The sequence below is a fragment of the Solanum dulcamara genome, chromosome 5 (genome assembly GCF_947179165.1).
Source record: "Solanum dulcamara chromosome 5, daSolDulc1.2, whole genome shotgun sequence".
Classification (NCBI taxonomy): domain Eukaryota; kingdom Viridiplantae; phylum Streptophyta; class Magnoliopsida; order Solanales; family Solanaceae; genus Solanum; species Solanum dulcamara.
This window is the reverse complement of record NC_077241.1, coordinates 3,452,176-3,475,240: the sequence shown is the minus strand read 5'-3', so window position 1 is coordinate 3,475,240 and position 23,065 is coordinate 3,452,176. Positions and strand designations below refer to the sequence as shown.

Here is a 23,065-nt window from a genome sequence, read left to right as displayed (position 1 = left end):
GTATAACAACTAATCGCCAAATCATAAAATCCCTGTAAGAGGAGAGAGTTGAAAGAGCAATTCTCTTAGGTGTAACTGGGATATCTTCCCTTTCTTTATTACTAATATAAAGGCAGTTGTTATCTGGTGGACGTAGGATTACGCTGATCTGAACCACATTAAATCTAATGTTTTTTCTTTTACTTTTCCGCTAACAACCAGCTCCTCTTTTCTTTGGGGCTGTGTAAAGTTGCATAAACTTTTCAGAAGCAGACCAGGTCATAGAAGACTCAGTAGCTTGAACAAGATAATTTTTCCTTAAAAATAATCAAGTCAGCACTATTAGAAATAGCTAGTTGATTTCTAATAGTAATATAATATGCTAGTTGACTTTCCAGCTCAATTAGAAATGGCTAGTTGATTTCTAATAAGTAATATAATATGCTAGTTGATTTTCCAGCTCTACTAGAAATGGCTAGTTGTATGCAATCAAAATTAGCATATGTTATGATAGTGACTATCCAACTCAAGCAACTATACAATTTGGTACTAGTGAAATCTTCTAATTGTTGAGTGTTTTGTAAACCAATTGACTTAACAAATTTCAAATCAGTATTAAAAATGCAATTTGCAATATAGATATGTTCTGGGAAACTTCGATCAATTACTAGTATTTAATACATGACCACCTCAGTTGATATAGTGATATACTTGTAAATCAAATCTCTTCATTCACAAATCTTGTATAGAATTAGAAACGGAGATGGCTGCTTATGCTGTTGTTACTTCTCTAATGGGAACAATGCACCTGATTTCACAATCCAGCTTAGACCTTCAGGAGGGTAACAAAGAACATTTGGAATCACTCTACGAGAAGGTTGGTTCGCTGTTAGAGTTTCTTGACAATTCTGATAATGAACTGATGAAAGATCTGCAGAAAAAGGTGAAAGATCAAGCAAATGAAGTAGAAGATGAAGTCGAATCACAAGTAGTGCGGATTATGGAGAAGGATGAACATATTCGAACAGAAGCAAATGAGAGGCTTCGTAAGATCTTGGAACAAGCTATAGAAGACATCGATTCTGTGAAGGAAGAGCTCAGCAAACAAAGGAACAAGAATAAAAATTTGCTAGCCGGAAATCGTTCATTTGGTGGTTCTACTTCACCACGATCGCGTGTTTCGAGCCTTGAGAACGACATGGTGGGGCACAACGATGAACAAGCGAGCATGCGGGGTCAGCTTACTGGGCACTCATCTCAACAACAACTGGAAGTCATCTCCATTGCTGGGATGGGAGGCATAGGCAAGTCAACGTTTGCCAAAAAGATGTTTTCCGATCCCTCAATTGTGGGATTCTTCGATGTTCGTGGATGGATTACTGTATCCAACGACTACAGTTTAAGAAAGATGCTTCTATCCCTCCTTCATGACGCTATTGGTGTGAATGAAGATCTTGATCAGAAACCCGATGATGAACTAGCTGGTTGCTTGAAGAAAAGTCTCATGAGAAGAAGGTATTTGATTGTTGTGGATGATATATGGAGATCGAAAGCCTGGGATGATATTAGACTATGGTTTCCAGAAAACAACAATAGAAGCCGAATACTGTTGACTACTCGGATCATGGAGGTTGCTCGATATGCTAGCTCTCCTAAGAATCCTTTTCCAATGCCTCCCCTAGATCCAGAAGAAAGTTGGAATTTGTTTTGCCAAAAGGCGTTTGGCAAAAATGATTGTCCAGCTGAATTTGAGAGTGTCGGAAAGGTAGTTGTAGAAAATTGCAAAGGATTACCACTAATGATTTCTGTGGTTGCAGGGTCTCTTTCTAGCAAGAGGACGTTGTACAAGTGGAATGAAGTAGCTCGAAGTGTAAGCTCATTAGTAAACCTTGATGATTATCAACATTGCTCAAGAGTTCTCGCTTTGAGCTACAATTATCTTCCTTCCCACTTGAAAGCTTGCTTTCTGTATTTTGGAGTTTTCAAAAAAGCTAGTGAAATTTCTGTGGAAAACTTGATTAGATTATGGATGGCAGAAGGACTCTTTGAGCTGAGGGAGCTTGGGGAATTGGAAAAAGTGGCTGCGAATCTACTACATGATCTTATTGATAAAAGTCTAATTGTTGTTTGCAAGCATAGTTTGGATGGCAAAATCAAGACATGTAGGATTCATGATCTTCTCCATGATTTATGCTTGAGAGAATCTGAAAGTGAGAATCTTTTGTATGTTTCAAATCCCCCAATTTCAGGTCCCATCGTTCCTCAAGATCGTCGGTGGGTTTCATTTCATCAATCGCCAGTGCAAGATTTTTTCTCTCTTCCTTTCCCTACTTACGGTAAAACACGTTCTCTTCATTTTCTTGCGGGAAAACCGTACACACTTGAATTTGATTTAGGACTAGACCGTTTCAAACTTCTAAGAGTATTGGACTTGCTGGGATCCGGCGTGCGGCAGTTCCCTAACGGACTATCAAACCTAGTTTCCTTAAGGTATTTGATGGCTAGGTTCAGTGGATATCCACCAATTTATAAACTTCGAAATTTACAATTTCTTAGTTTTGGTCAAGCTAGTAAGTTTCTACCCGATGAGTTTCACTTACCAGATGGAACCTGGAAAATGACTCAATTGAGGCATCTCGACTCTTCAATTTTTTATTTGTGTTCTCCTCCAAAGGTATCTGGCAATAAGTCACAGGTTTTGGAGAACTTGCAAAGTGTTCATGGGTTGAGACCTCTTTGTTGCACAAAAGAAATGTTTGAAGGGATTAAAAAGGTGAAAAAATTGGGGATTTGTGGCCGGAGTAAGCACTTCTATGAGGCGCCCAAATGCCTAGATAATCTTATATATTTACCTGAGCTAGAGGCACTAAAAATCTTATTATACGACTATTACAAAAGTGATTTCCTTCATCGGCATCCAGTTCCATGTGTGGGTTCTTTCCCACCGAATCTCAAGAAGCTGACACTTCAAGGAACTCATCTATTATGGTCAAAGCTGACAATCATTAGCACGTTGCCCAACCTCGAGGTGCTCCAATTGAAGGCATTACAGTTGTTTCGTGATGAGCTTGGAGAAACTGTCTGGGAAGTATCAGATAAGGGATTTCCTAAATTGAAATTCTTGCTCATAGAGAAGAAGGCTCTTAGATACTGGAGGGCCACCGATGATTCTTTCCCATACCTTGAGCGCGTAATTATCAAAACATGTTGTTACTTACAAGAGATTCCTGAAGAATTTGCAAATAGTATGACGCTGGAGCGAATTGAGTTATGGGGATGTACTCCTTCCCTTGTGAAATTTGCTAACAAGATCCGAGAAGAGCAAGAGAGCTTGGGAAACAACATACTTAAAGTTTATGCCTATGACACAATTTGAGGTAAGTAAAATAATTTGGAACGAATCTTCAACATCTGTTATATGTGTTACATCAGTAGATGAGAATTCTAAACTGTCTTTTGGTGTTATGGTATATGTTATAGTGCCCAAATCGCCAATCTAAAGATTTCACAAGAAGCAAGGTAATTATAACTTCTCATTCTTTGGATGTTTGTAGGCAAATGAACTGAGAACAGACACCGAACTGAATGTTTCCACTTTGGAAGCGGATGAATCTTGGCAACTGTTTGTCAAAAATGCGGGAGATGATGCTAACTTTTGTTGTAAAGATTCACATTTTGTTACCTCATTCAGAAGTAGCTAAGCAGAGGATGGAAATTCCTGGCCAAGAACACAAAGTTTCGAGCTAAAGTTAATCGGTCGAGTTTGCTGTAAGGTACTTTCTTTCAGATGTCAAGTTTTTTTCTGCCAATAATTGTTCCTTGTTTGTACCATTTTTTCTTTCTGGTTTCGATATTTTGATTGCTTGATTGTACACAGAGTAATTTCTTGTTTTGATTGTGTTGTAATAAACTGGTATTCTGGAGTTGCTAGGGAAATATTGTAAATATTAGAAATTGATAACAACAACATACCTAAATCCCTATTTTAAAGTCCGCTCCGTATTCAAAACTTTGAATTTAAAATTTTTAATAAAAATAAATGAGTAATTATCATTTTCGCGACTATTCATTAGTCGCAAAATGGCCCAAACCAATGGGCATGTTTTCCGGATATCTAAATCAAACAAAACATAACGTGTTGATTTCAGCAGCACTAACTCCGACAACAACAATTCAGTGGAATCCCACTAAGTGGGGGAGTACTAACTCTAATGCAACATTTTAAATTTATTGCTCCTCGTGTGTGTACTTTCTTCGATTTATTTTATTTAATCTTTATATTAAAAATAAATATTTTACGTAATTATTTTTTAAATTAAAATATTTTTTATAGTATCTATAATACTAAATAATTATATAAAATAGTAGCTATCAAATTTAAAGTGTTAAAATATGATTAATGAATTTAATTTAGTAAAATATATTCCTAATATTGTACAAGTTTTTTTAAAGATTGTGTCAAGTTAAAATGAGCCAAGTAATATAAAGCAGATGGAGTATTGAGTAAGTACTTCCTCCGTCTATTTTTACTTGTTTAGTATTATTTAACAAAATCTATAAAAAGCAATAAATAGAATAACAATTTTACTATATTACTTCAATCGTCACTCGAAAAGCCCTCCCTTAGTTTATATGGGCAAACTCCCATTACGCTACTGCTCGCCCTATTGAAGTACAAAGGTGCGCTCAGCCCGGTGACTAGGAACTTTTTCAGGACCCGAGGCCGGGGGGATCCTTGGGAGTGGAAGTGAGGACAAGGGGCTCTACAAAGCATCCTTGATGCCCATTCATGAGTGGCTAAAGGAAAATTTGCTTGTTCCGATAGTTAGTCTAACCCCTTTCCCACAGCATTACATATTGGTTCTAAGTTAAATATGGAAAGACGCCTTTCCTTACTTTATTTAATAAATCCTCTTGTCTTAGTGACTCTTCCTCTTTTCTAGGTTTTTTTTTTGAGTGTTAAAAAAAGATTACAATAAATTCAATGCTTTGACAAAATAATGGATATTATGTTGTTGTTGCTTTGAAAATGCATTGGGAATAGTTATAGTTGACAATAAGGATAAAGTAGGAAGTAGGTGATAAATTATCTCTTAATTTTTTAAACTAAACAAGTACAATTGAATAATTATTTTTAGTATAGTGGACAAACAAAAATGGATGAAGTAGTAGTATATATATACAGTGGCGGAACCAGAATTTTGATTTAGGATGTTCAAAATTTGAAGAAGTAGACACATGAACTTATCGAAGGGGGTTCGACCTCTAATATATACATAAAAAGTTATTTTTACTATGTATAAATAATATAATTTTTCACCGAATAGAGTTCGGATGAACCCCTGAGTAATAAGTGGCTCATCCCTGTATATATGTATGTCTATAATAGGGAAGAATCATAATTTTTAGTTTATGAATTATTGACTTCAGAAGCCATTCTAAAATTTATGTTTTACGAGTTCAACTAGTAAGATTTTTAGCATTGAACTCATTATATATTTAAAATTATGAGTTATACATAAATTTGTGTTCAACATTAAAAGTACCGGATGCAAATAAACCTGATATCAGAAGGCTATATTCCCTTCTACTTTCCCTCTATTGAATTAGATTTTGAAGCTTATAAGTTTGGATAAATGTATAAGTCGAATTGAAATTGTTGATTTCTGCCGAATCCGTAGCGTATGATGGCTCAACCCTGATATTTACTACTTCCTTCATTCCATATTAAGTGAATTTTTGAGGAATTTTTTATTGTTCAAAATAATTGAATTGTTCAAAGTTCAAAATAGATGTTTGAAACATTTTCCATATTTGCCCTTTCATTTATTGAAGTTTTATATTTTCTAGGAGATAAATCACACTACTTGCAAAATTATATTTATGATTTTACAAAGGAAAATAGTGAAAAATATGGTTCAAATTATATCCTTGAATATTTTTTTTAATATATATGCATTGCTTTATAAATTCATTTAATATGGAATTGAGGGAGTGTTACAAAAGCATGAAGTCCCAACACGAAACATTGATCAACTTTTTATTTTTAAAAAATAAATTTACTATTTAAGACTTTAAAATTAATATTTTAATTATCTTATATAATTATTTATCATTTGATAATGTAAAATTTGTAATTTCTTCCATGTCACACCTTCTGAAATTAAATATTCAAAAACATAGTTTATATTTCACAAATATATAACATAGTTTATATTTCACAAATATATAACATAGTTTATATTTCACAAATATATATACTATTAAAATGCTTAATTTTATTTTCTTTTTATTTTCATAAATGTTTTTCTCTATGATCATGAGATTCCTTCAACAAATAGTAAAACGATTTATTACTACTTTATTCTGTTCATACTCATAATAATTACGTGTATTCAAAAAGCATAAAGTAATAATGAAAATGCATTTATTCTCCACCTGCCTCTTTTATTTTATTAATTACACAATGCTCCATTATCACTTTTATTTTTTTGCCATGTTAATAAAAAGGAGGCATTAAAAATGCCTTAAATAATTAGTTAGCAGTTAGATAAATCTATACAAGAACCGTGAGTTAATGATGGGATGATTGAGACTTCTTTCCTTCTAATCAAAAATATCATATTTGAGTTTCAAAAATAAATTTTTTTTATTGCAAGTGTTGGCCCTAAAAATAAATCTTATAATACGTTATTCGAATTTAATTAGATCTCAATATATATATATATATGAAATATCAAATGAATAAAAAGCTTATATAATGAAAAGACATTGGAAAACTGATAGGTCTCAAATTTTTCAATGGAAGTGATGTATGATGTTGAATTGCATGTGAAATGTCCTTGGTGCTAACATGATTATGATTAGCATGGGAATATGTAATTATAAATATCGTTGCTATTATATTTTTGTTATACAAGTGGTTGTCGTTTACTTTCCTAACCAATAAACTTTGTCTCGTTATTTTTCCTACCCAATTATATTACTACTTGCCTTTGTTATTATAACTCCCTCCCCTTCTCCGACTGTAAATAGTTTGTAGATATTAAAACATACAGATATCTCTCAATTCTCTCTTTCTCTTACTGTCTCTCTTTAAGTTAGTTTATTTTATAACACGTTATCAGCACGAGCCTCCATTACTTTAAGTTATTTTAAACAAGTAACAAAAAGGGTAAGAATTTTATTTTCTTAAAATGTCTAAAATCTCTAAACTTGAATTTGTTGCTCTTGATATATTTGAAAAAGGCTACTCATCATGGGTACTAGATACTGAAATACACCTAGAATCGATGGTTCTGACAGACATCATCAAAGATGACAATATGGCATCTAGTCAAGACAGTGTCAAAGCCATGATATTTCTCTGGCGCCATTTTGACGAGGGGTTAAAATTGCAGGACCTCACATTAAAAGGCTCTCTTAAACTATGGAAGAATCTAAAAGAAAGATATGACCACCTAAAGTTGGTCATCCTTCCACAAACACGTCATGATCGGCTCAATTTGAGATTAATGAATTTTAAAAATATAACAAAATATAATTCTGCCCTGTTTAGAATTATAGTACAGTTAAATTTATGCAGAGAAGAAATCACTGAGCAAGACAAACTTGAAAATACAAACTCCACATTTCCACCAGAGAATATGCTCCTTCAATAGCAATATCCGAAAAGAGTTTTAAAAAATATTCTGAATTATTTTCTCACGTTCTTATTGTTGAATGACATAACGAACTGTTAATAAAAAATCATGATAGTCGATCCGTTAGTTCTTTGCCACTCCCTGAAGTAAATCAGGCAAACTATAACTAGCGAGAAAGAGGTCATGGCCCCAGTCGTGATCGTGGTCGAAGAAAAAATTATAATCATGATGCTCGTCTAGCACTGAGAAATGATCAGCAATATAAAAAAAGAGTGAAAAGCAATAAGTTATACCAAAGAAAAAATCAGAAAGTATATGTCATAGATGTGGAGGTATGGGACACTGATCACGAACCTGCCGGTCATCAAAACGTCTGATTCAGCTATATCGGACATCCTTGAAGAGAACAAAAAATAATCCAGAGATAAACTTTATCTCTGAAGATAATATTGAGCCTATGCATCTGGATGCTGCTTATTTCTTCAATTTTCTAGAAGGAAATATGAATATTGATAAGCTTGATAATATTTAAATAATTTTCTTTTTATTTGTCTGTACTAAAAAATATGTTTATATTTTTCTAATTCATGTAAATAAATAAAATTTGTATAATGAGCCACGTTTTAATTATAATGTTTACTTTATTTCTTTTTGAAGAAAAATGAATATGCCTCAAATTTTGTTTGGTCAATAATCAATCGCGAGGATATTTGTTAATTGATAGTAGAACGACTCATGTCATTTTTAAAGACGAGAAATATTTTTTCTACTTGCTTAGAAGAAAAGCAAATGTTACTACAATTTCTGGTAATTCAAAAATGATAAAAGGCTCCGAAAAAATTACTATATTTCTGCCTAAGGGAACAAAGATTGTCATAGAAGATGCACTGTTCTATTCTAAATTCCCAAAAAACTTGTTAAGTTTTAAAGATATCCGTAGAAATGAATATCATGTTGAGACACTAAATGAAATGATATAGAATACCTTGGTATAACCAAGAGTATCTCAGGCCAAAAATATATTTTGGAAAAATTATCAACTTTGTCGTTTGACCTATATTATACAGAAATTAGTGCAACTGAAGCACATTTAATCGTAAATCAAAAGCTTAAGGATCTAAATACATTTGTGCTATGGCATGATCGAATAGGGCATCATGGATCAATAATGATGAGACGAATTTTTGAAAATTCAACTGGGCATCCGTTAAAGAACCTGAAGATTCTTACGAATGATGAATTTTCATGTGTTGTTTGTTATCAAGGCAAATTCATTGCCAGACCATCAACCCCGAAGGTTGGCATCGAATCTCCTAGCTTTTTAGGGCGTATATATGGGGATATATGTGGACTTATTCATCCACCTAGTAGATTGTTTAGATATTTTATAGCTCTAATAGATGCATCATCAAGATGGTCTCATGCGTGCCTCTTATCATCTTGCAACCTGGCGTTTGCGAAGTTATTTGCAGAAATAATAAGATTAAAGGCGCAATTTCCAGCCTATCCGATTAAAGCTATTCGCCTTGATAATGCTGGAGAATTTATATCTCAAGCTTTTGATGATTATTGCTTATTAATTGGATAAAAATTGAACATCTTGTTGCTCATGTTCATACTCAAAATGGCCTTGCAGAGTCATTTAATAAGCGTCTACAGTTGATATCAAGACCTCTACTTATGAAAATAAAACTGTCGACTATTGTTTGGGTCATGCTATCTTACATGCAGTAGCACTTGTACGTCTCAGACTGATAAATTATAATAAATACTCTCCATCACAATTAGTATTTGGTCATGAACTAAATATAGCCCATCTACAAATTTTTGATTGTGTGGTATACGTGCCTGTAGCACCATCACAACGTACAAAGATGGGCCCTCAACGAAGGTTGGGCATATATGTTGGGTTTGACTCACCCTTCATAATTCGCTACCTTCAACTGTTGACAAGAGACTTATTTACTGCTCGATTTGCAGATTGTCGATTTGATGAAATAATTTTTTCACAATTAGGGGGAGAGAAAACGGAACCCAAAAGAAAATTGCTGGGAGAGAAAACGAAACCCAAAAAAGAAAGTGAAATTACGTGGAAAGTTTCATTAGTGTCTCATTTTGATCCACGTATCCGCACATGTGAGTAGGAGGTCCAGAAGATCATCTACTTACAAAAAATAGTACATCAAATGCCAGATGCATTTACTGATTTGAAATGGATAACTAAGTCACATATCCCTGCAGTGAATGTGCCTATCCGGATCGATGTCCCAAAAGAACCATCTACTAATATCATAGCTTCTGAATCCCAAACACACCTGAAGCGTGGTAGACCATTGGGTTCAAAGGATAAAAATTTTAGAAAGAGAAGCGTGAGAAATAATAAAGATGATACTACAAAAGAACCTCCTGAAGAAGATCAAGATTTGAGTAATCTTGATATTCTTGAAGAAATCAATGAACCTGAGACTCAAGTGAATGAATAACTTTCAATAAGTTCTATCGGTGATGAGATAAATTTAGATCGATCGAAAAATACGATGGATAATATTTTTGCATATAATGTTGCATTTAACCTCATACAAGATAATAAAAGTATTGAGCCTAACTCCATCGAAGAATGCCGACGTAGATATGATTGGCCAAAATGACAAAAGACAATTCAATCAAAATTAGACTCACTTGCTAAACGTGAGATTTTTTGAACTGTCATCTAAACCCATGAAGGTGTAAAACCAGTTGGCTATAAATAAGTTTTTGTGCGAAAACGAAATGAGAGAAATGAAATTGCAAGATACAATGCACTCCTTGTTGCACAAGGATTTGTCAAAGATCCGGGGTCAACTATGAAGAATCATATTTACCTATTATGGATGAAATAAATTTTTGACATCTCATTAGTTTAGCTGTACATAAAAATATTGAAATACATCTAATGAATGTAGTTACAGTTTACCTTTATGATTTACTTGATAATGAAATTTACATGAAAATCCAGAATGATTAAAATTGCCTGAAACATGTACTAAGTCTCGGGAGATGTACTCAATCAAATTTCAAAGATCATTATATGGTCTAAAACAATCAGTGTGTATGTGGTATAATCGTCTTAGTGAGTACTTGACAAATGAAAGTTTTATAAGTGATGTCATTTGTCCATATATTTTTATTAAGAAAACAGAATCAGAGTTTATTATACTCACTATTTATGTTGATGACATAAATCTCATTGGAACCTCTGAAGAGGTCCAAAAGACGATTAAATATTTAAAGAAAGAATTTGAGATGAAAGATCTTGGAAAGACAAAATTTTGTTTGGGTCTGCAAATTGAATATTTAGCAGACGGGGTCTTTGTCCATCAGTCTGCCTACACTGAAAAAATCTTAAAATGATTTTAAATGGACAAAGCACATCCATTAAGTATTCCAATGGTTATTCGATCACTTGAAGTGGAAAAAAATCAATTTCGACCTCTATAAGAGAACGAAGAACTTCTTGGTCCTGAAGTACCATATCTCAGTGCTATTGGTGCATTTATGTATCTTGCAAACGCAACCAGTCTTGGTATAACATTTTCTGTTAATTTTCTGGCAAGGTAAAGTTCATTCCCAACGCGAAGACATTGCAACGGTATCAAACATATTTTGCGATACATAAAGGGTACCATTGATATGAGTTTGTTTTATATTAACAAAGGTTGTGCGAACCTTATTGATTATGCAGATGGAGGTTATTTATCAGAACTACATAAAGCTCGATCTCAAACAGGCTATCTATTTACATACGGAGGAGCTGCTATATCATGACGATCTACAAAGCAGTCTATTGTTGCTACTTCTTCAAATCATGCTAAAATAATAATAATTCATGAAGTAAGTAGAAAATGTGTGTGGTTGAGATCGATGATACAGTTCATCAAAGAAAGATGCGGCCTGAAAAATGATATCAAAGTACCCACCGTTATATTCGAAGACAATGTCGCGTGCATAACTCAATTGAAATGTGGCTTCATAAAAGGAGATAGAATGTGTATACTTTTTTATCTTCACTAGGCTTTTTTCCACTGGATTTTTTCTAGTAAGATTTTAACGAGGCACAACATCTATGGGTGTTTAGGATAATATGTATATTATTTCTTGTAAAGTTTTTAATAAAGCACATTACATGTGAATATCTGAGGGGAAGTGTTATACAAGTGGTTGCCCATTACTTTCCTACCCACTAACTTTGTTCCCTATTTTTTTCTACCCAATTATATTACCACTTGCCTTTGTTATTATAACTCCCTCTCCTTCCTCGACTATAAATAACCTGTATGTTATGAAATTAAAACATACAAATATCTCTCAATTTTCTCTTTCTTGTTAATTTGTTAAATTAGTTTGTTTTATAACAATTTTAAAATTTTAAACTTGTCTGCTTTATTATTTTATATAGTTATTTAATAATAAAAATACTATTGATTGAAAATAATAAAGTGGTCTTGATTTATTAAAATAGATAAATAAAATAATAAAGTGAAAATCACTAAATGACCAAAATACCCTTTAAATCAATACTAATTCTGGGGAAGCACACACGTTGACGGTGACATGTGTACTCATTCCCCTTTATTAGTAAATAATAATTTTGTCAGTCTCAAATTATTTGTTGTAATTTTTAAAAATAAATATCTAAAAAAAGTAATAGTGATTATATAACAGTCTATTATTACTTTTTTAATATTTACTTTATTACGATTTTAATGTGAAACTCAAAAAGATCTACATGGTGTGTATTATATATAGTCAAACTTTTTCATAATAGTATCATTATCAAATAGTTTTTAACTGCAATAACAAAGTATTGTTATAAAAAAATATATAAATGTAACATAACATAAAAAATCGAAGGGGATGGGGAGGGGGTGCAAAAGGCTAAAAAGTATTTAAAGAAAAAAGTGAGGAAGCAAAAAAGAAAAAGTATGGTGGGGGATATGTGATGGGGGATAAGATATTTAAACTTGGATTATGTTATCCTATGAAGGCAAATATGAAAATGATTTAAATTATTATTACTTACGTACGCAGCCATGCAATGCAAGTAACATCAATACTAAGCCATCGAAAATTGTGATGGAGCACTAAATATTCCTCCATCGCTAATTAAAAATTTATTTTTTATAGAGTATCAAGTATTATTTTATTATTAATTAAAAAAACTATATTGAGTCATGTGTATAAATTCATTTTTATTTTAAAAATAATAATTTTATCCCAAAATAAAATTATAATATGTATTTAAATTAATTAAATTCTAAAGCCACAATAAATACCAAACATCCATAGAAAACCAAAAAGAAAAACACCAATACTTCCAAATACTCATTTTGGATATGATAACAAAATGAGAAAAGTCAAAATTAAATATTACACGTATTTACATAATTTACATCTTTTAAAATTATTATTACTGTCATTGAAATTATTGAGAATTTAATAATTGTCAATCATTACTTGACTATGAAAAAATACTACTACTGAACTAAATATTGACCATAGTATGGTCCAAAGTGGACAAGTAGTTAATTGTTACTTTCCCTTTTTGCCTTCTAAATGCAGTGGTACATAGTGGGCCCAACCTCACCAAAAAAAATGAAAAGAGAAAAAGAAAAAAAATGATTTTTCATTTGACGTTCACTATTTCCTATTAGAGATGGATATGGTACGGTATTCAAAACTTCGATTCGATAATTTCAATTTTGATTTTTAAAATATTATATCATTATCATATCAAATTCATTCAGTATGGATTAATATTTTAAAGTTTAATTTTGATATTTTTACGTGCAGTAATCGATATGTAATTATAGTATTTTGTTCGACTTTAGCTTACATATTCTTATATAATAGAAAAATATGACTTCAGATTTTTAAGGAACATGTCAATTATATCATGCTAACATTTTATACAGATAAGAATATTCAAAGAAAGTACAAGTAATTCCTTTCGTTAATTAGTAATATAAGAATGACAGTTCAATTAAGATTGAATAATCAAAATTCGAATATCTAATAATTAGTTTTGTATTAATATTATTTTATATATTATTTAGTATTATAAAATATATATTATCATGTCACTCGAGTTTAAGACATATTTTTCTTGCAATCCTGCTTCAAATAACTTCTCTTTTGAGTTGAAGGTCTATAGGAAATAACCTCTTTAACCCGCAAATATAAAGATAAGATTTGTTTATATCTTAGTTCTTATCAACTCTAAACCATACTTGTGAGTTGTGAAATTAAAGTAAATATATTATTATTGTTAGATTACCCAACAATTATCTACTAAATACACATTCTTACGGTGAGAAATTCATAATCTTAAAAAGAAAATAAATTACTAAATATAACATATAAACTTATTTTGGAGACACTAATACTCCTATTTTGGATCACACCATTAATATCATTTCCATTTTTAAATTATTTTTTTAGACTTGGGGAATAATTTTTCTATATAGTGTCAAGAAGACAATTACCAAAATTTGAGGAATCTACATAGAGATTTAGGGAATTTTTCTGCAAAAAAATCTAAAGATACTTCCCCTTTTGATGATAGTTGTTATAGTAGTATTTTTTATATATATAAATAGACAAAGCAAAGTATAAAGTAAGAAACTTTGATGACATAAAAACAAATTTGTCAGTGCTCAAATTTCCATTTTTGTAATTTTTAAAATCCTTTACTTTGAATTAATAATTACTATTACCTAAGGCCTCATTTGTTAGGTCAAAATTTGAATGGAAAATGGAAAAATATACCCCTCAACTTTGAGATATAGAACATATATATTCTTCGTGAAAAAAATAATGTATATATTTACTCTTCTAGTCTAACAAATTGTGCATATTTATCTTTTTCATTAACATATCTATACTTAATTGAAAAAAAATTATAATATTAATTTTTTAATTTCAAAAATGTCATGTGGCTTTCAAAATTTATTCCACCTTTTTACACATCTAGATACGATCCAAACAACAAAAAAAAATTCTACTCAATCATAAAATGAGTTTGGATCGGATCCGGAGGAATTAGATTTTTGTAATAATTGGATCGAGTGTGGGTGCATAAAAAAAGGAATGAGGTAATTTTTTTAAGCCACGTGATAGTTTGGATTTTAAAAACTAGTTTTAAGATTTACATTAATTTAGTATGTTAATGAAAAAGATAAATCTACATTGTTTGTTAGACAGACCATTATACACAAATGCACTTCATTAATAACAAACAAATAAGGGCTTACTATTTACAGAAAATAATTTTCATTTAATTGCTCAATTAGCATTTGTTTGAGAAAAAATGAGAAATAGAAATCAAATGCTAAGTAGGAAAGTTTATGAATAAAATAAAGAAATAAACCCACACAGTATTTGCCAAACTACATTAATGGGCCGTTTGGTTACTGTATAAGATAAATCTTATTCATGTATAAAATGTTGTATTAGTTTTACAATGTTTGATAGAAATTGAATTAGTTTTACTATGTTTGGTTGTATTTTTTTGTAATCCTATATAATTAATAGGGTATTTTACTTAAATTTCATAATGAAAAAGCTCAATTATAATATATAACTATATAACTTATGAGGGAATCTATGTATAAATTATGGGAGGTAGAAGATAAAATAAGTTATGTGGATATTAGTTATACATATATTAAAATAATAAATTATACATTTATCCCAATTAATTTATTTTAAATTTTTTTTATTAAGAACCTTACATAACTATTATGTTTTCCTAATTATTTTTGTTTCTTATTTCTTTTTATATATGGACAAATTTTTATTTCTTTCTATTTGAACTCCAAATGTAAACATTTTATTAATAGTACAAATTGAATTGTATATATTTTGACGGCGCATATGCTAATCATATATTAGCACTATATATTATTAAATATATTCCACATATTTAATTAACATGTATTATATATTGTTTAGAACGTAAATTTATACATAATCTATATATTTGGTATGCTAAAAATGTATAAATAATATATGCAATATATTAATAGAATATTTACATTATATAAAATAAAATATTTGAAATATATTAATAATATTTTATTTTTATAAGTTATAATTAAATCTTATATTACTAATACTTGCATAACTAATATATATATTATTAATTCATGTATAAATCTAAACACCAATCAAACCGCCCTAAATGCACAACTCAAAAAAAGTCAAAAGTCATGTGCACATGTTTCACAATAAAATAATAAAAAGAACATAAAGGTTAAATGCTTATAAAGTTTTACTTACATATGTATATAATAAATGACTACTCCAACCATATATAGGAAATCCTCTCACTATATAGTAAGAAGAAGTCGGAATAATTTGCAATAATTGATTAGATCAATAAATAAAGTCAGAATAACCAGCAGTAATTGATTATATCAATTAATAAAGATAAAAGTAGCAATCTTTAATACATAAATTTTAGATATCTAACTAGAGAAATTCAAGGAGTAATAATCTTTGTTTGACCAATTAATATGTTACTCAACCATAAACAGAGTCAAAAGTCGTAAGTTGATCTTTATACATACTTTTAGTTTAATAAAGATTCTTCTTTTTTATATTTAATATTTTTTAAACTCTTGAAATATTTTATATGTGTCGTGTATTTTAATCATTTTATCAAAAAAAAAGTTATTACTATTTTTATCAAATCATCAACATAATATTTATCATTTATTTACGATCAATTCATTTATCTCTTATTTACCATCAATTCATTTATTTCAGAAATTGATATTTTAAAGAGGATAATTATGTAATTACATTAAAAATGAGTAAACACAATTAAAAATTAAAAAAATTAGCAAAAAAATAATTACAAGTATTAAATCCCATAATAATGGGACTCTGATTTCTTTTCCTATATATATATATATATATATATATAATAATAATAATAAACACAAGGATCCCAAACAAGAAAAAAAAAACAAGAAAAGAAAAGAAATTCTTTTTCTTTCCTTTTTTATTGTAGAATTCATTTGCTTTCAATGGTAGAAATCACACTATATCACAATGGTTAAAATTTACTCTTATCAAATAGTTAATGAAATTAAAAAAAATATATGAATTAATTATGATCAAGTATTAATTTTGTTATTCATATAATATATATATATATATATATATATATATATATATATATATATATACGGGCTTGATATAAATATTCTATGTAAAATAAGTAATCTGTCGAAGTTTGTGGAAGGTAAAAATGCGTCAATAGGGGAGTGTTCTGCCTTAGAGAAAAACCTGTGTGGCTCGATATAAATATTCTATGTAAATGAACAATTGAGTACATTAAACTTCTGCTATATACATAATCTATAAAGGGGTTGGATCTATAGTATACGACTTTTTGTATTTCTGTGAGAGACTGTTTAAACACTCCATGCTGGTAAATTTTCTATTTGGTACAAAAGGGACCATATGTGAAAAGGGGGAGTACTCCCTACATCCCATATTAGATAAATATTTTACTAAAAATAATTTTCAATATCGACTATTTCTATATTTTATGTATATTATATTGATATAAAAAAAATAACAAAATAATAAGTTTTTTAATGTATTAATAATTTTTTAATTATCGTATAAAATTGAAAATACCCGTCTAATATGGGACGGATGGAATAATAGTTCTCGCAATAAATTACAAACCCCATAAAAAGAGAAAAAGAATACAGCAATTGAGAGGGTAACAAAGCCAAGAATCTGAAAGAGGAGAGGATAAGAACATGACATAAAAACAGTTCTTTTACCCCATAGTTTCCTTCAAAAAAAATAATTATTAATTTAAGGTTGTCTGTTTTCTTCCTTCTCTGTTATGTAATGTGAGTGTGTGTGTATATATATCTATCTCTTCCTGTACTTTTTTATCTTTCTCCCTACATCTGGGGTTGGTTAAAAATTGAGTCTTGAAACAAGATTTTGGCCCAGAGTGTGAAGGGAAATTTTGGGTCTTTCAAGGTTTTTCTTGAACATCCAGGGACTTTACTGTTTTCCTTTTTTTTGTGTGTGTGTATTTATTGTTTCATCAAGAAGCTGATTAATGTTCTCTACTCTGTTTGTGTAGTAAGTACTTTGGTTTATATCATTTTCTGTGTAAGATCTTTTTTCAGATCATTGCATTTTGAGTCTTTTTCTGTCACTTTCCCATTTATATCCACTGTTTTGCTATCCTGGGTTTTCATTGATTTACTGTTATTTTGCTGGTTTTCAGCATTTGGGGTTTCTTAATTTTGTCAAAAAGATCTTGTATTTCATTTATTTTCTTGAATTAACATGTCTATGTAGTGCAAGATTAGATATTGGATGATTGAAATGTTCATAAAAATTGAATCTTTTTTTGCTCACTTTTTTGAATTTCATGTTTGGGCATTACTGTCGGCAAGTGTATTTGTGTAGTAACAAAATAAAGTATTCTTAACTTATCTTTATTGTACTAGTTTTACACGGTTCTTTTTCCCTTTCTTGTATTCTTAGTTGTTAAGTGCAAAAATTCTTTGGTTTGGTCTTTTTTCTTCATATTTCTCCCTTACATTATTGACTTTAGTGGCTAAGAGGGCCCTCATTGGGACAGCATAATTTGATAAAGTTTTGGGTCCTATATCATGTGGAAAATATAAAGTTAAAGTGAATATGTTAGTTCTAACTTGCCCCCTACTTTCAGTATCAGCAGATCTAATCTAGTGGTTTTTTAAGTGTTTTAATTAATAGCCTGTTTTGAGATTAGATCTGTTAATGGTTCTTCTTGTTTTTGTCTGGCTACTAGGATTTTGTATCTAGTTTATTCAGATAGCCAAGTATTGGAGTACTGGATTTTCAGTAAGGGGCTGTTGTTGGATACTTTTTGAAGGACTTCTTGCCAAGTTAAGCATTTATACTATCCTTCTTTGGCTTCTCCGATTACTCCATAGTTTCCACAAGCACAAAATCTGCTTCTCTACAGACCAGAAATGCTTTCCCAAAATAATCCATCTTTTTGTGGTTTGCTAGTTTTGTAATGAAAAGTGTAGTGTTTTGTTACCTCTCCAACTATCTACCAATTTTGCTGTATCCCCTTTCTTTTTGTTTTGAGATTAGGATATCGTTGTGATGTCAGTCCTTTTTCGTTTTCTTTCATTTATATTGGAACCATTGAATTCATTAGATATTGATTCCTATCTCGAAAACACGTTTTCTCCTTTTTGATTTCTTAGGTGCTCCCTTTTCTACTTTTAGTTTAAGCAAGATTGATAGGCATCATATTCTTAACAAAAAGTTAGTGATCGCGGATCGGTATCATATTTTCCCCTGTCATTTGCTTGAGTGCTCTTTCCATTCTATTTGTTCTTGTTGATGATTCATTTTGCAAGGAACTGTCACTTTAAGAAATTCCAAGGGAGTGTTTGCATGAAGATTTGAGTAGTTGAAGAGGTGGAATGATTTACCTGGTTGTTTTTCTCTTATGCAGGTAGCTGATAAGGAGGATTAGGAAACATGAAGCACAAAGACGGAAAACCTCAGCAATCGGATAAAAGATCATGGAAAATCCCGGTGGCATTAACAGTTGTGGTGCTGTGTGGGCTTTCTTTCTACCTTGGAGGTATTTTTTGCTCTGAGAAGGAACGATATGTAACTGAGGCTGTTGCCACTCCCGTGGCAACCGCTACTGGACCTGTCCAGATCAAAGCCATTTCCTTTCCTGAATGCAGTGCTGAGTATCAGGACTATACTCCATGCACAGATCCAAAGGTATTATGATTTCTAGTATTTTTGTCCTCGAATTTTGTTCATTGAGATATTGATTTGTTATTATCGTGTGGTTCTGTCCTTTGTGTTAATGATCTATTGTTGATATCACAGAGATGGCACAAGTATAGTCGCCATCGTCTTGCTTTCTTGGAACGACATTGCCCTCCTAGTTTTGAACGACAGGAATGCTTGGTACCCCCACCAGATGGCTATAAATCACCTATTAGATGGCCAAAGAGCAAAAATGAATGTTGGTACAGGTAATACTTCATGTTCTGGAACTTTGTTTGTCAATGTTTTGTTCGATTCATTTGTGGTCATTGAACCTTACTAAAGTTACTGGTCGGATCTGGCTGTAGGAATGTTCCATATGATTGGATTAACAAACAAAAGTCCAATCAACATTGGCTTAAAAAAGAAGGGGAGAAGTTTATCTTTCCTGGTGGTGGTACAATGTTTCCTAATGGGGTTGGTGCCTATGTTGATTTGATGCAAGATTTGATTCCGCAAATGAAAGATGGGACAATCCGAACTGCCATTGATACTGGATGTGGGGTGAGTCTTTACCGTGGAGCTTTTGTTTCTATTGTGTTTTAAAATATGAACAACTTCTCTGGCAATTTTAAGTTTGTTTATCTTCTTGGGGGTGTTTACTTGCATTTCGACTCTAGCAAAAGATAACTGGTTCAGTCATATCTATGTTATATCTCAGTCTTCGGGTTCCATAGTCTTGTTGAAGTTAACTGAGCACTAACTCATTGAAGCAGTCCTCATCTCTTACTAATTCGTCCTTCAATGTGTTTTTGGTTTCCTTTCGCTATTTCCAGCCTGAGGTCATAACTGATTCTTTTATTACTGATTTTTTTACATTATCTCTGATTGTAACATCGTGTTTCGACTAATTACTAGACAGGAAAACAAAATATACTAACATAGATGCTTCTCCTAGGAAAACTATTTGTAGTATCTAATCCAGAATTCAGGTTAAGCCTAATGTTCCTCCTCCATCTTCCTCTAGGTAGCAAGCTGGGGAGGTGATTTACTAGATCGTGGAATTTTGACAGTCTCTCTTGCCCCAAGAGACAATCACCAGGCTCAGGTTCAGTTTGCTCTGGAACGTGGAATTCCTGCAATTCTGGGCATCATTTCTACTCAGCGTCTTCCTTTCCCTTCAAACTCTTTTGATATGGCTCATTGTTCAAGATGCCTAATTCCATGGACTGAGTTCGGTAAGTGATCTACTTAGGTAGAAGGTGTATGGTGTCTTAATATTGCACTGCGTGTCTTTTCCAATTTGTAAATAGGGATGTATGCAAACTTCACCCTCTGCGCCTAGTGCATAGACAAAGCAAGATAGATATTAGCAGTGATGGTTATACTAATTCAACTTCATTATTGTCAGGTGGAGTTTACCTTCTTGAGGTTCATCGCATACTCCGTCCTGGCGGTTTTTGGGTCCTCTCTGGTCCTCCAGTGAACTATAAACGTCGTTGGAGAGGATGGAATACGACTATCGAGGAGCAAAAATCAGATTACGATAAGTTGCAAGAACTACTAACTTCAATGTGCTTTAAATTATTCAACAAGAAGGATGACATTGCTGTGTGGCAGAAGTTGTCTGACAATAGCTGCTATAAGAAGCTTGATAATCCTGACAACTATCCATCAAAATGTGATGATGGTACTGAACCTGATTCAGCGTGGTACGCTCCTCTTCGGCCTTGTGTAGTTGTGCCAAATCCAGCTGCTAAGAAAGTCAAGTTGGATGTCCTCCCCAAGTGGCCAGAAAGATTGCACGTTGCTCCTGAACGTGTTTCTGATGTTCGTGGAGGTAGTGCTGGTGCCTTCAAGCATGATGATGGTAAATGGAAGGCTCGGGCAAAACATTACAAGAAGTTGCTCCCTGCAATTGGAACGGACAAGATCAGAAATGTAATGGACATGAACACCTTGTATGGAGGTTTCGCTGCTGCTGTGGTTGATGATCCGTTGTGGGTCATGAATGTGGTTTCCTCTTACGCTCCAAATACACTTCCTGTGGTCTATGATAGGGGTCTTATTGGAACAATTCATGACTGGTAATTACGATTTACATGCAAAAATCTCAAAGTCTAAACTACTACAATCGCTCTTTTTCATTATACTTGGTGATTATGTCTTTGTGTATTTATTGAATTTTTTTTGTTTGTTGTTCTATAGGTGTGAGGCTTTCTCAACGTATCCTCGGACATACGATCTCCTGCATCTTGATGGCCTCTTCTCCGCCGAAAGTCATAGGTAAAAGCATTTGCACTTCATGTTCATGCTTCATGGCTTAATTGCATTTTATCCTTCATCATTTACCCTTAACCCCAATGCATCTTTTAGTGAGTCGTTAAATTCCCTTCCAATTATTGGCTTATGGCAGAGCTAGCGTGTTGGCTACGGGGTTCGGCCGAACCCTACGTCTTTGGTTCAAACCCTGTATTTGTCTTAAAAATCCATTGAATATGTACACATTATTAATTAGAATCCATTAAGTCAAACATATTAGAAGTCACAACCCATAGGCTTCAAATCCTGGCTATGTCTCTGCAGTTCCGACTAAAGGCAAGCATCTACTTTTAAGCTGGCAAACTTTTCCCCCCCTTCCTGACGTCAGTTACGTGTATCGTGCAGATGTGAAATGAAATATGTTCTGCTGGAAATGGATCGTATTTTACGACCCAATGGATACGCTATAATCCGAGAATCCAGCTATTTTGTAGACGCTATTGCTACGATGGCTAAGGGGACGAGATGGAGCTGTCGTAAGGAAGAAACAGAATACGGCGTAGAGAAGGAAAAGATATTGATTTGCCAGAAGAAGCTATGGTATTCAAAGCAAAATTCATGATGAACTTTGAACTTCATACACCATAAAACACAATTGCTGATAATGGAGAGAAAAAGTTATATATTTAAGAATGGCATCATAGGAGATAAGTAAGTCTACACAGCTCATATACTATATATATATATATATATATTGTTCAACAAATCATTGGAAATTGAGATTTTGAATTGAAGAATCAATAGCCAAAAGATAACCATATGCTAATATTCTGATGGCTTGTTCATGCAATATATTCTTTGTAAGGCCCAAAGCTTTTGCTTTGTGTATCACTGGCCCTCGGGGATTTTTCGATTATAAAAAACGGAGCGTTGTGCTCTTCGGTTGTATTGTATTTTATTTTATTTTTTCGGAAGACATTGCAGCTCCTTATGTACCTAGTTAGATATGTTCCTTTTGAAGTATTTTTGGATGTAATAATTAAAGCCCAATTTTTATTGTCGAAGTGCTTCTATCTAGCTCATGAAAAGTAGCAGCCAAATTATATATGTATCTTACATGATGTTCTATTTTTCTTGAATGTTTCTTTTCTGCATTGCCAGATTGATTATTCTTTTTCATGATATAGGTCATGGGTTTTTGTGAAAGCAGCCACTAATGTTTGCATTAGAATAGGTTGTCTACATAACATCCCTTCGAGTGGGGCATTTTTCGGACCTTGTGAATGTGAGATGTTTTGTGCATCGGGTTGTTCTTTATATATATATATATAAAATTTTGGATTGTTATTTAAGATTTTGAGGACAATTAATTCAAT

The 23,065-nt window shown here is 31.9% G+C and overlaps 2 protein-coding genes across 9 annotated transcripts; both read left to right on the top strand.

Moving 5' to 3' along the window:
• The first annotated feature begins 742 nt into the window (after positions 1-742).
• On the top strand, positions 743-3,902 carry LOC129888812 (putative late blight resistance protein homolog R1A-10). The gene is made up of 2 exons (XM_055963841.1): positions 743-3,356; positions 3,534-3,902. Exon 1 carries the CDS (start codon positions 743-745, stop codon positions 3,353-3,355), a length of 2,613 nt encoding a protein of 870 aa, XP_055819816.1. The 3' UTR covers position 3,356; positions 3,534-3,902.
• Positions 3,903-17,384: 13,482 nt separating this feature from the next.
• On the top strand, positions 17,385-22,766 carry LOC129888809 (probable methyltransferase PMT20). 8 transcript variants are annotated; one of them, XM_055963834.1, is made up of 9 exons: positions 17,391-17,500; positions 18,475-18,571; positions 19,156-19,436; positions 19,548-19,696; positions 19,796-19,991; positions 20,455-20,665; positions 20,839-21,514; positions 21,636-21,713; positions 22,095-22,766. In XM_055963834.1, exons 3-9 carry the CDS (start codon positions 19,182-19,184, stop codon positions 22,309-22,311), a joined length of 1,782 nt encoding a protein of 593 aa, XP_055819809.1. In that variant the 5' UTR covers positions 17,391-17,500; positions 18,475-18,571; positions 19,156-19,181; the 3' UTR covers positions 22,312-22,766. The 8 variants fall into 8 exon arrangements, with proteins under 8 accessions (XP_055819807.1, XP_055819809.1, XP_055819811.1 ...); XM_055963833.1 differs by lacking the exon at positions 17,391-17,500 and adding an exon at positions 17,573-17,669; XM_055963835.1 differs by lacking the exon at positions 17,391-17,500 and adding an exon at positions 17,702-17,774.
• The last annotated feature ends 299 nt before the right edge of the window (positions 22,767-23,065 follow it).

Coding starts and splice junctions, on each gene's coding strand:
- LOC129888812 (XM_055963841.1), top strand. CDS start 743: ATGGCTGCTTATGCTGTTGTTACTTCTCTAATGGGAACAATGCACCTG.
- LOC129888809 (XM_055963832.1), top strand. CDS start 19,182: ATGAAGCACAAAGACGGAAAACCTCAGCAATCGGATAAAAGATCATGG. Junction 19,437..19,547: donor CTCCATGCACAGATCCAAAG/GTATTATGATTT, acceptor TTGATATCACAG/AGATGGCACAAGTATAGTCG. Junction 19,697..19,795: donor AAAAATGAATGTTGGTACAG/GTAATACTTCAT, acceptor ATCTGGCTGTAG/GAATGTTCCATATGATTGGA.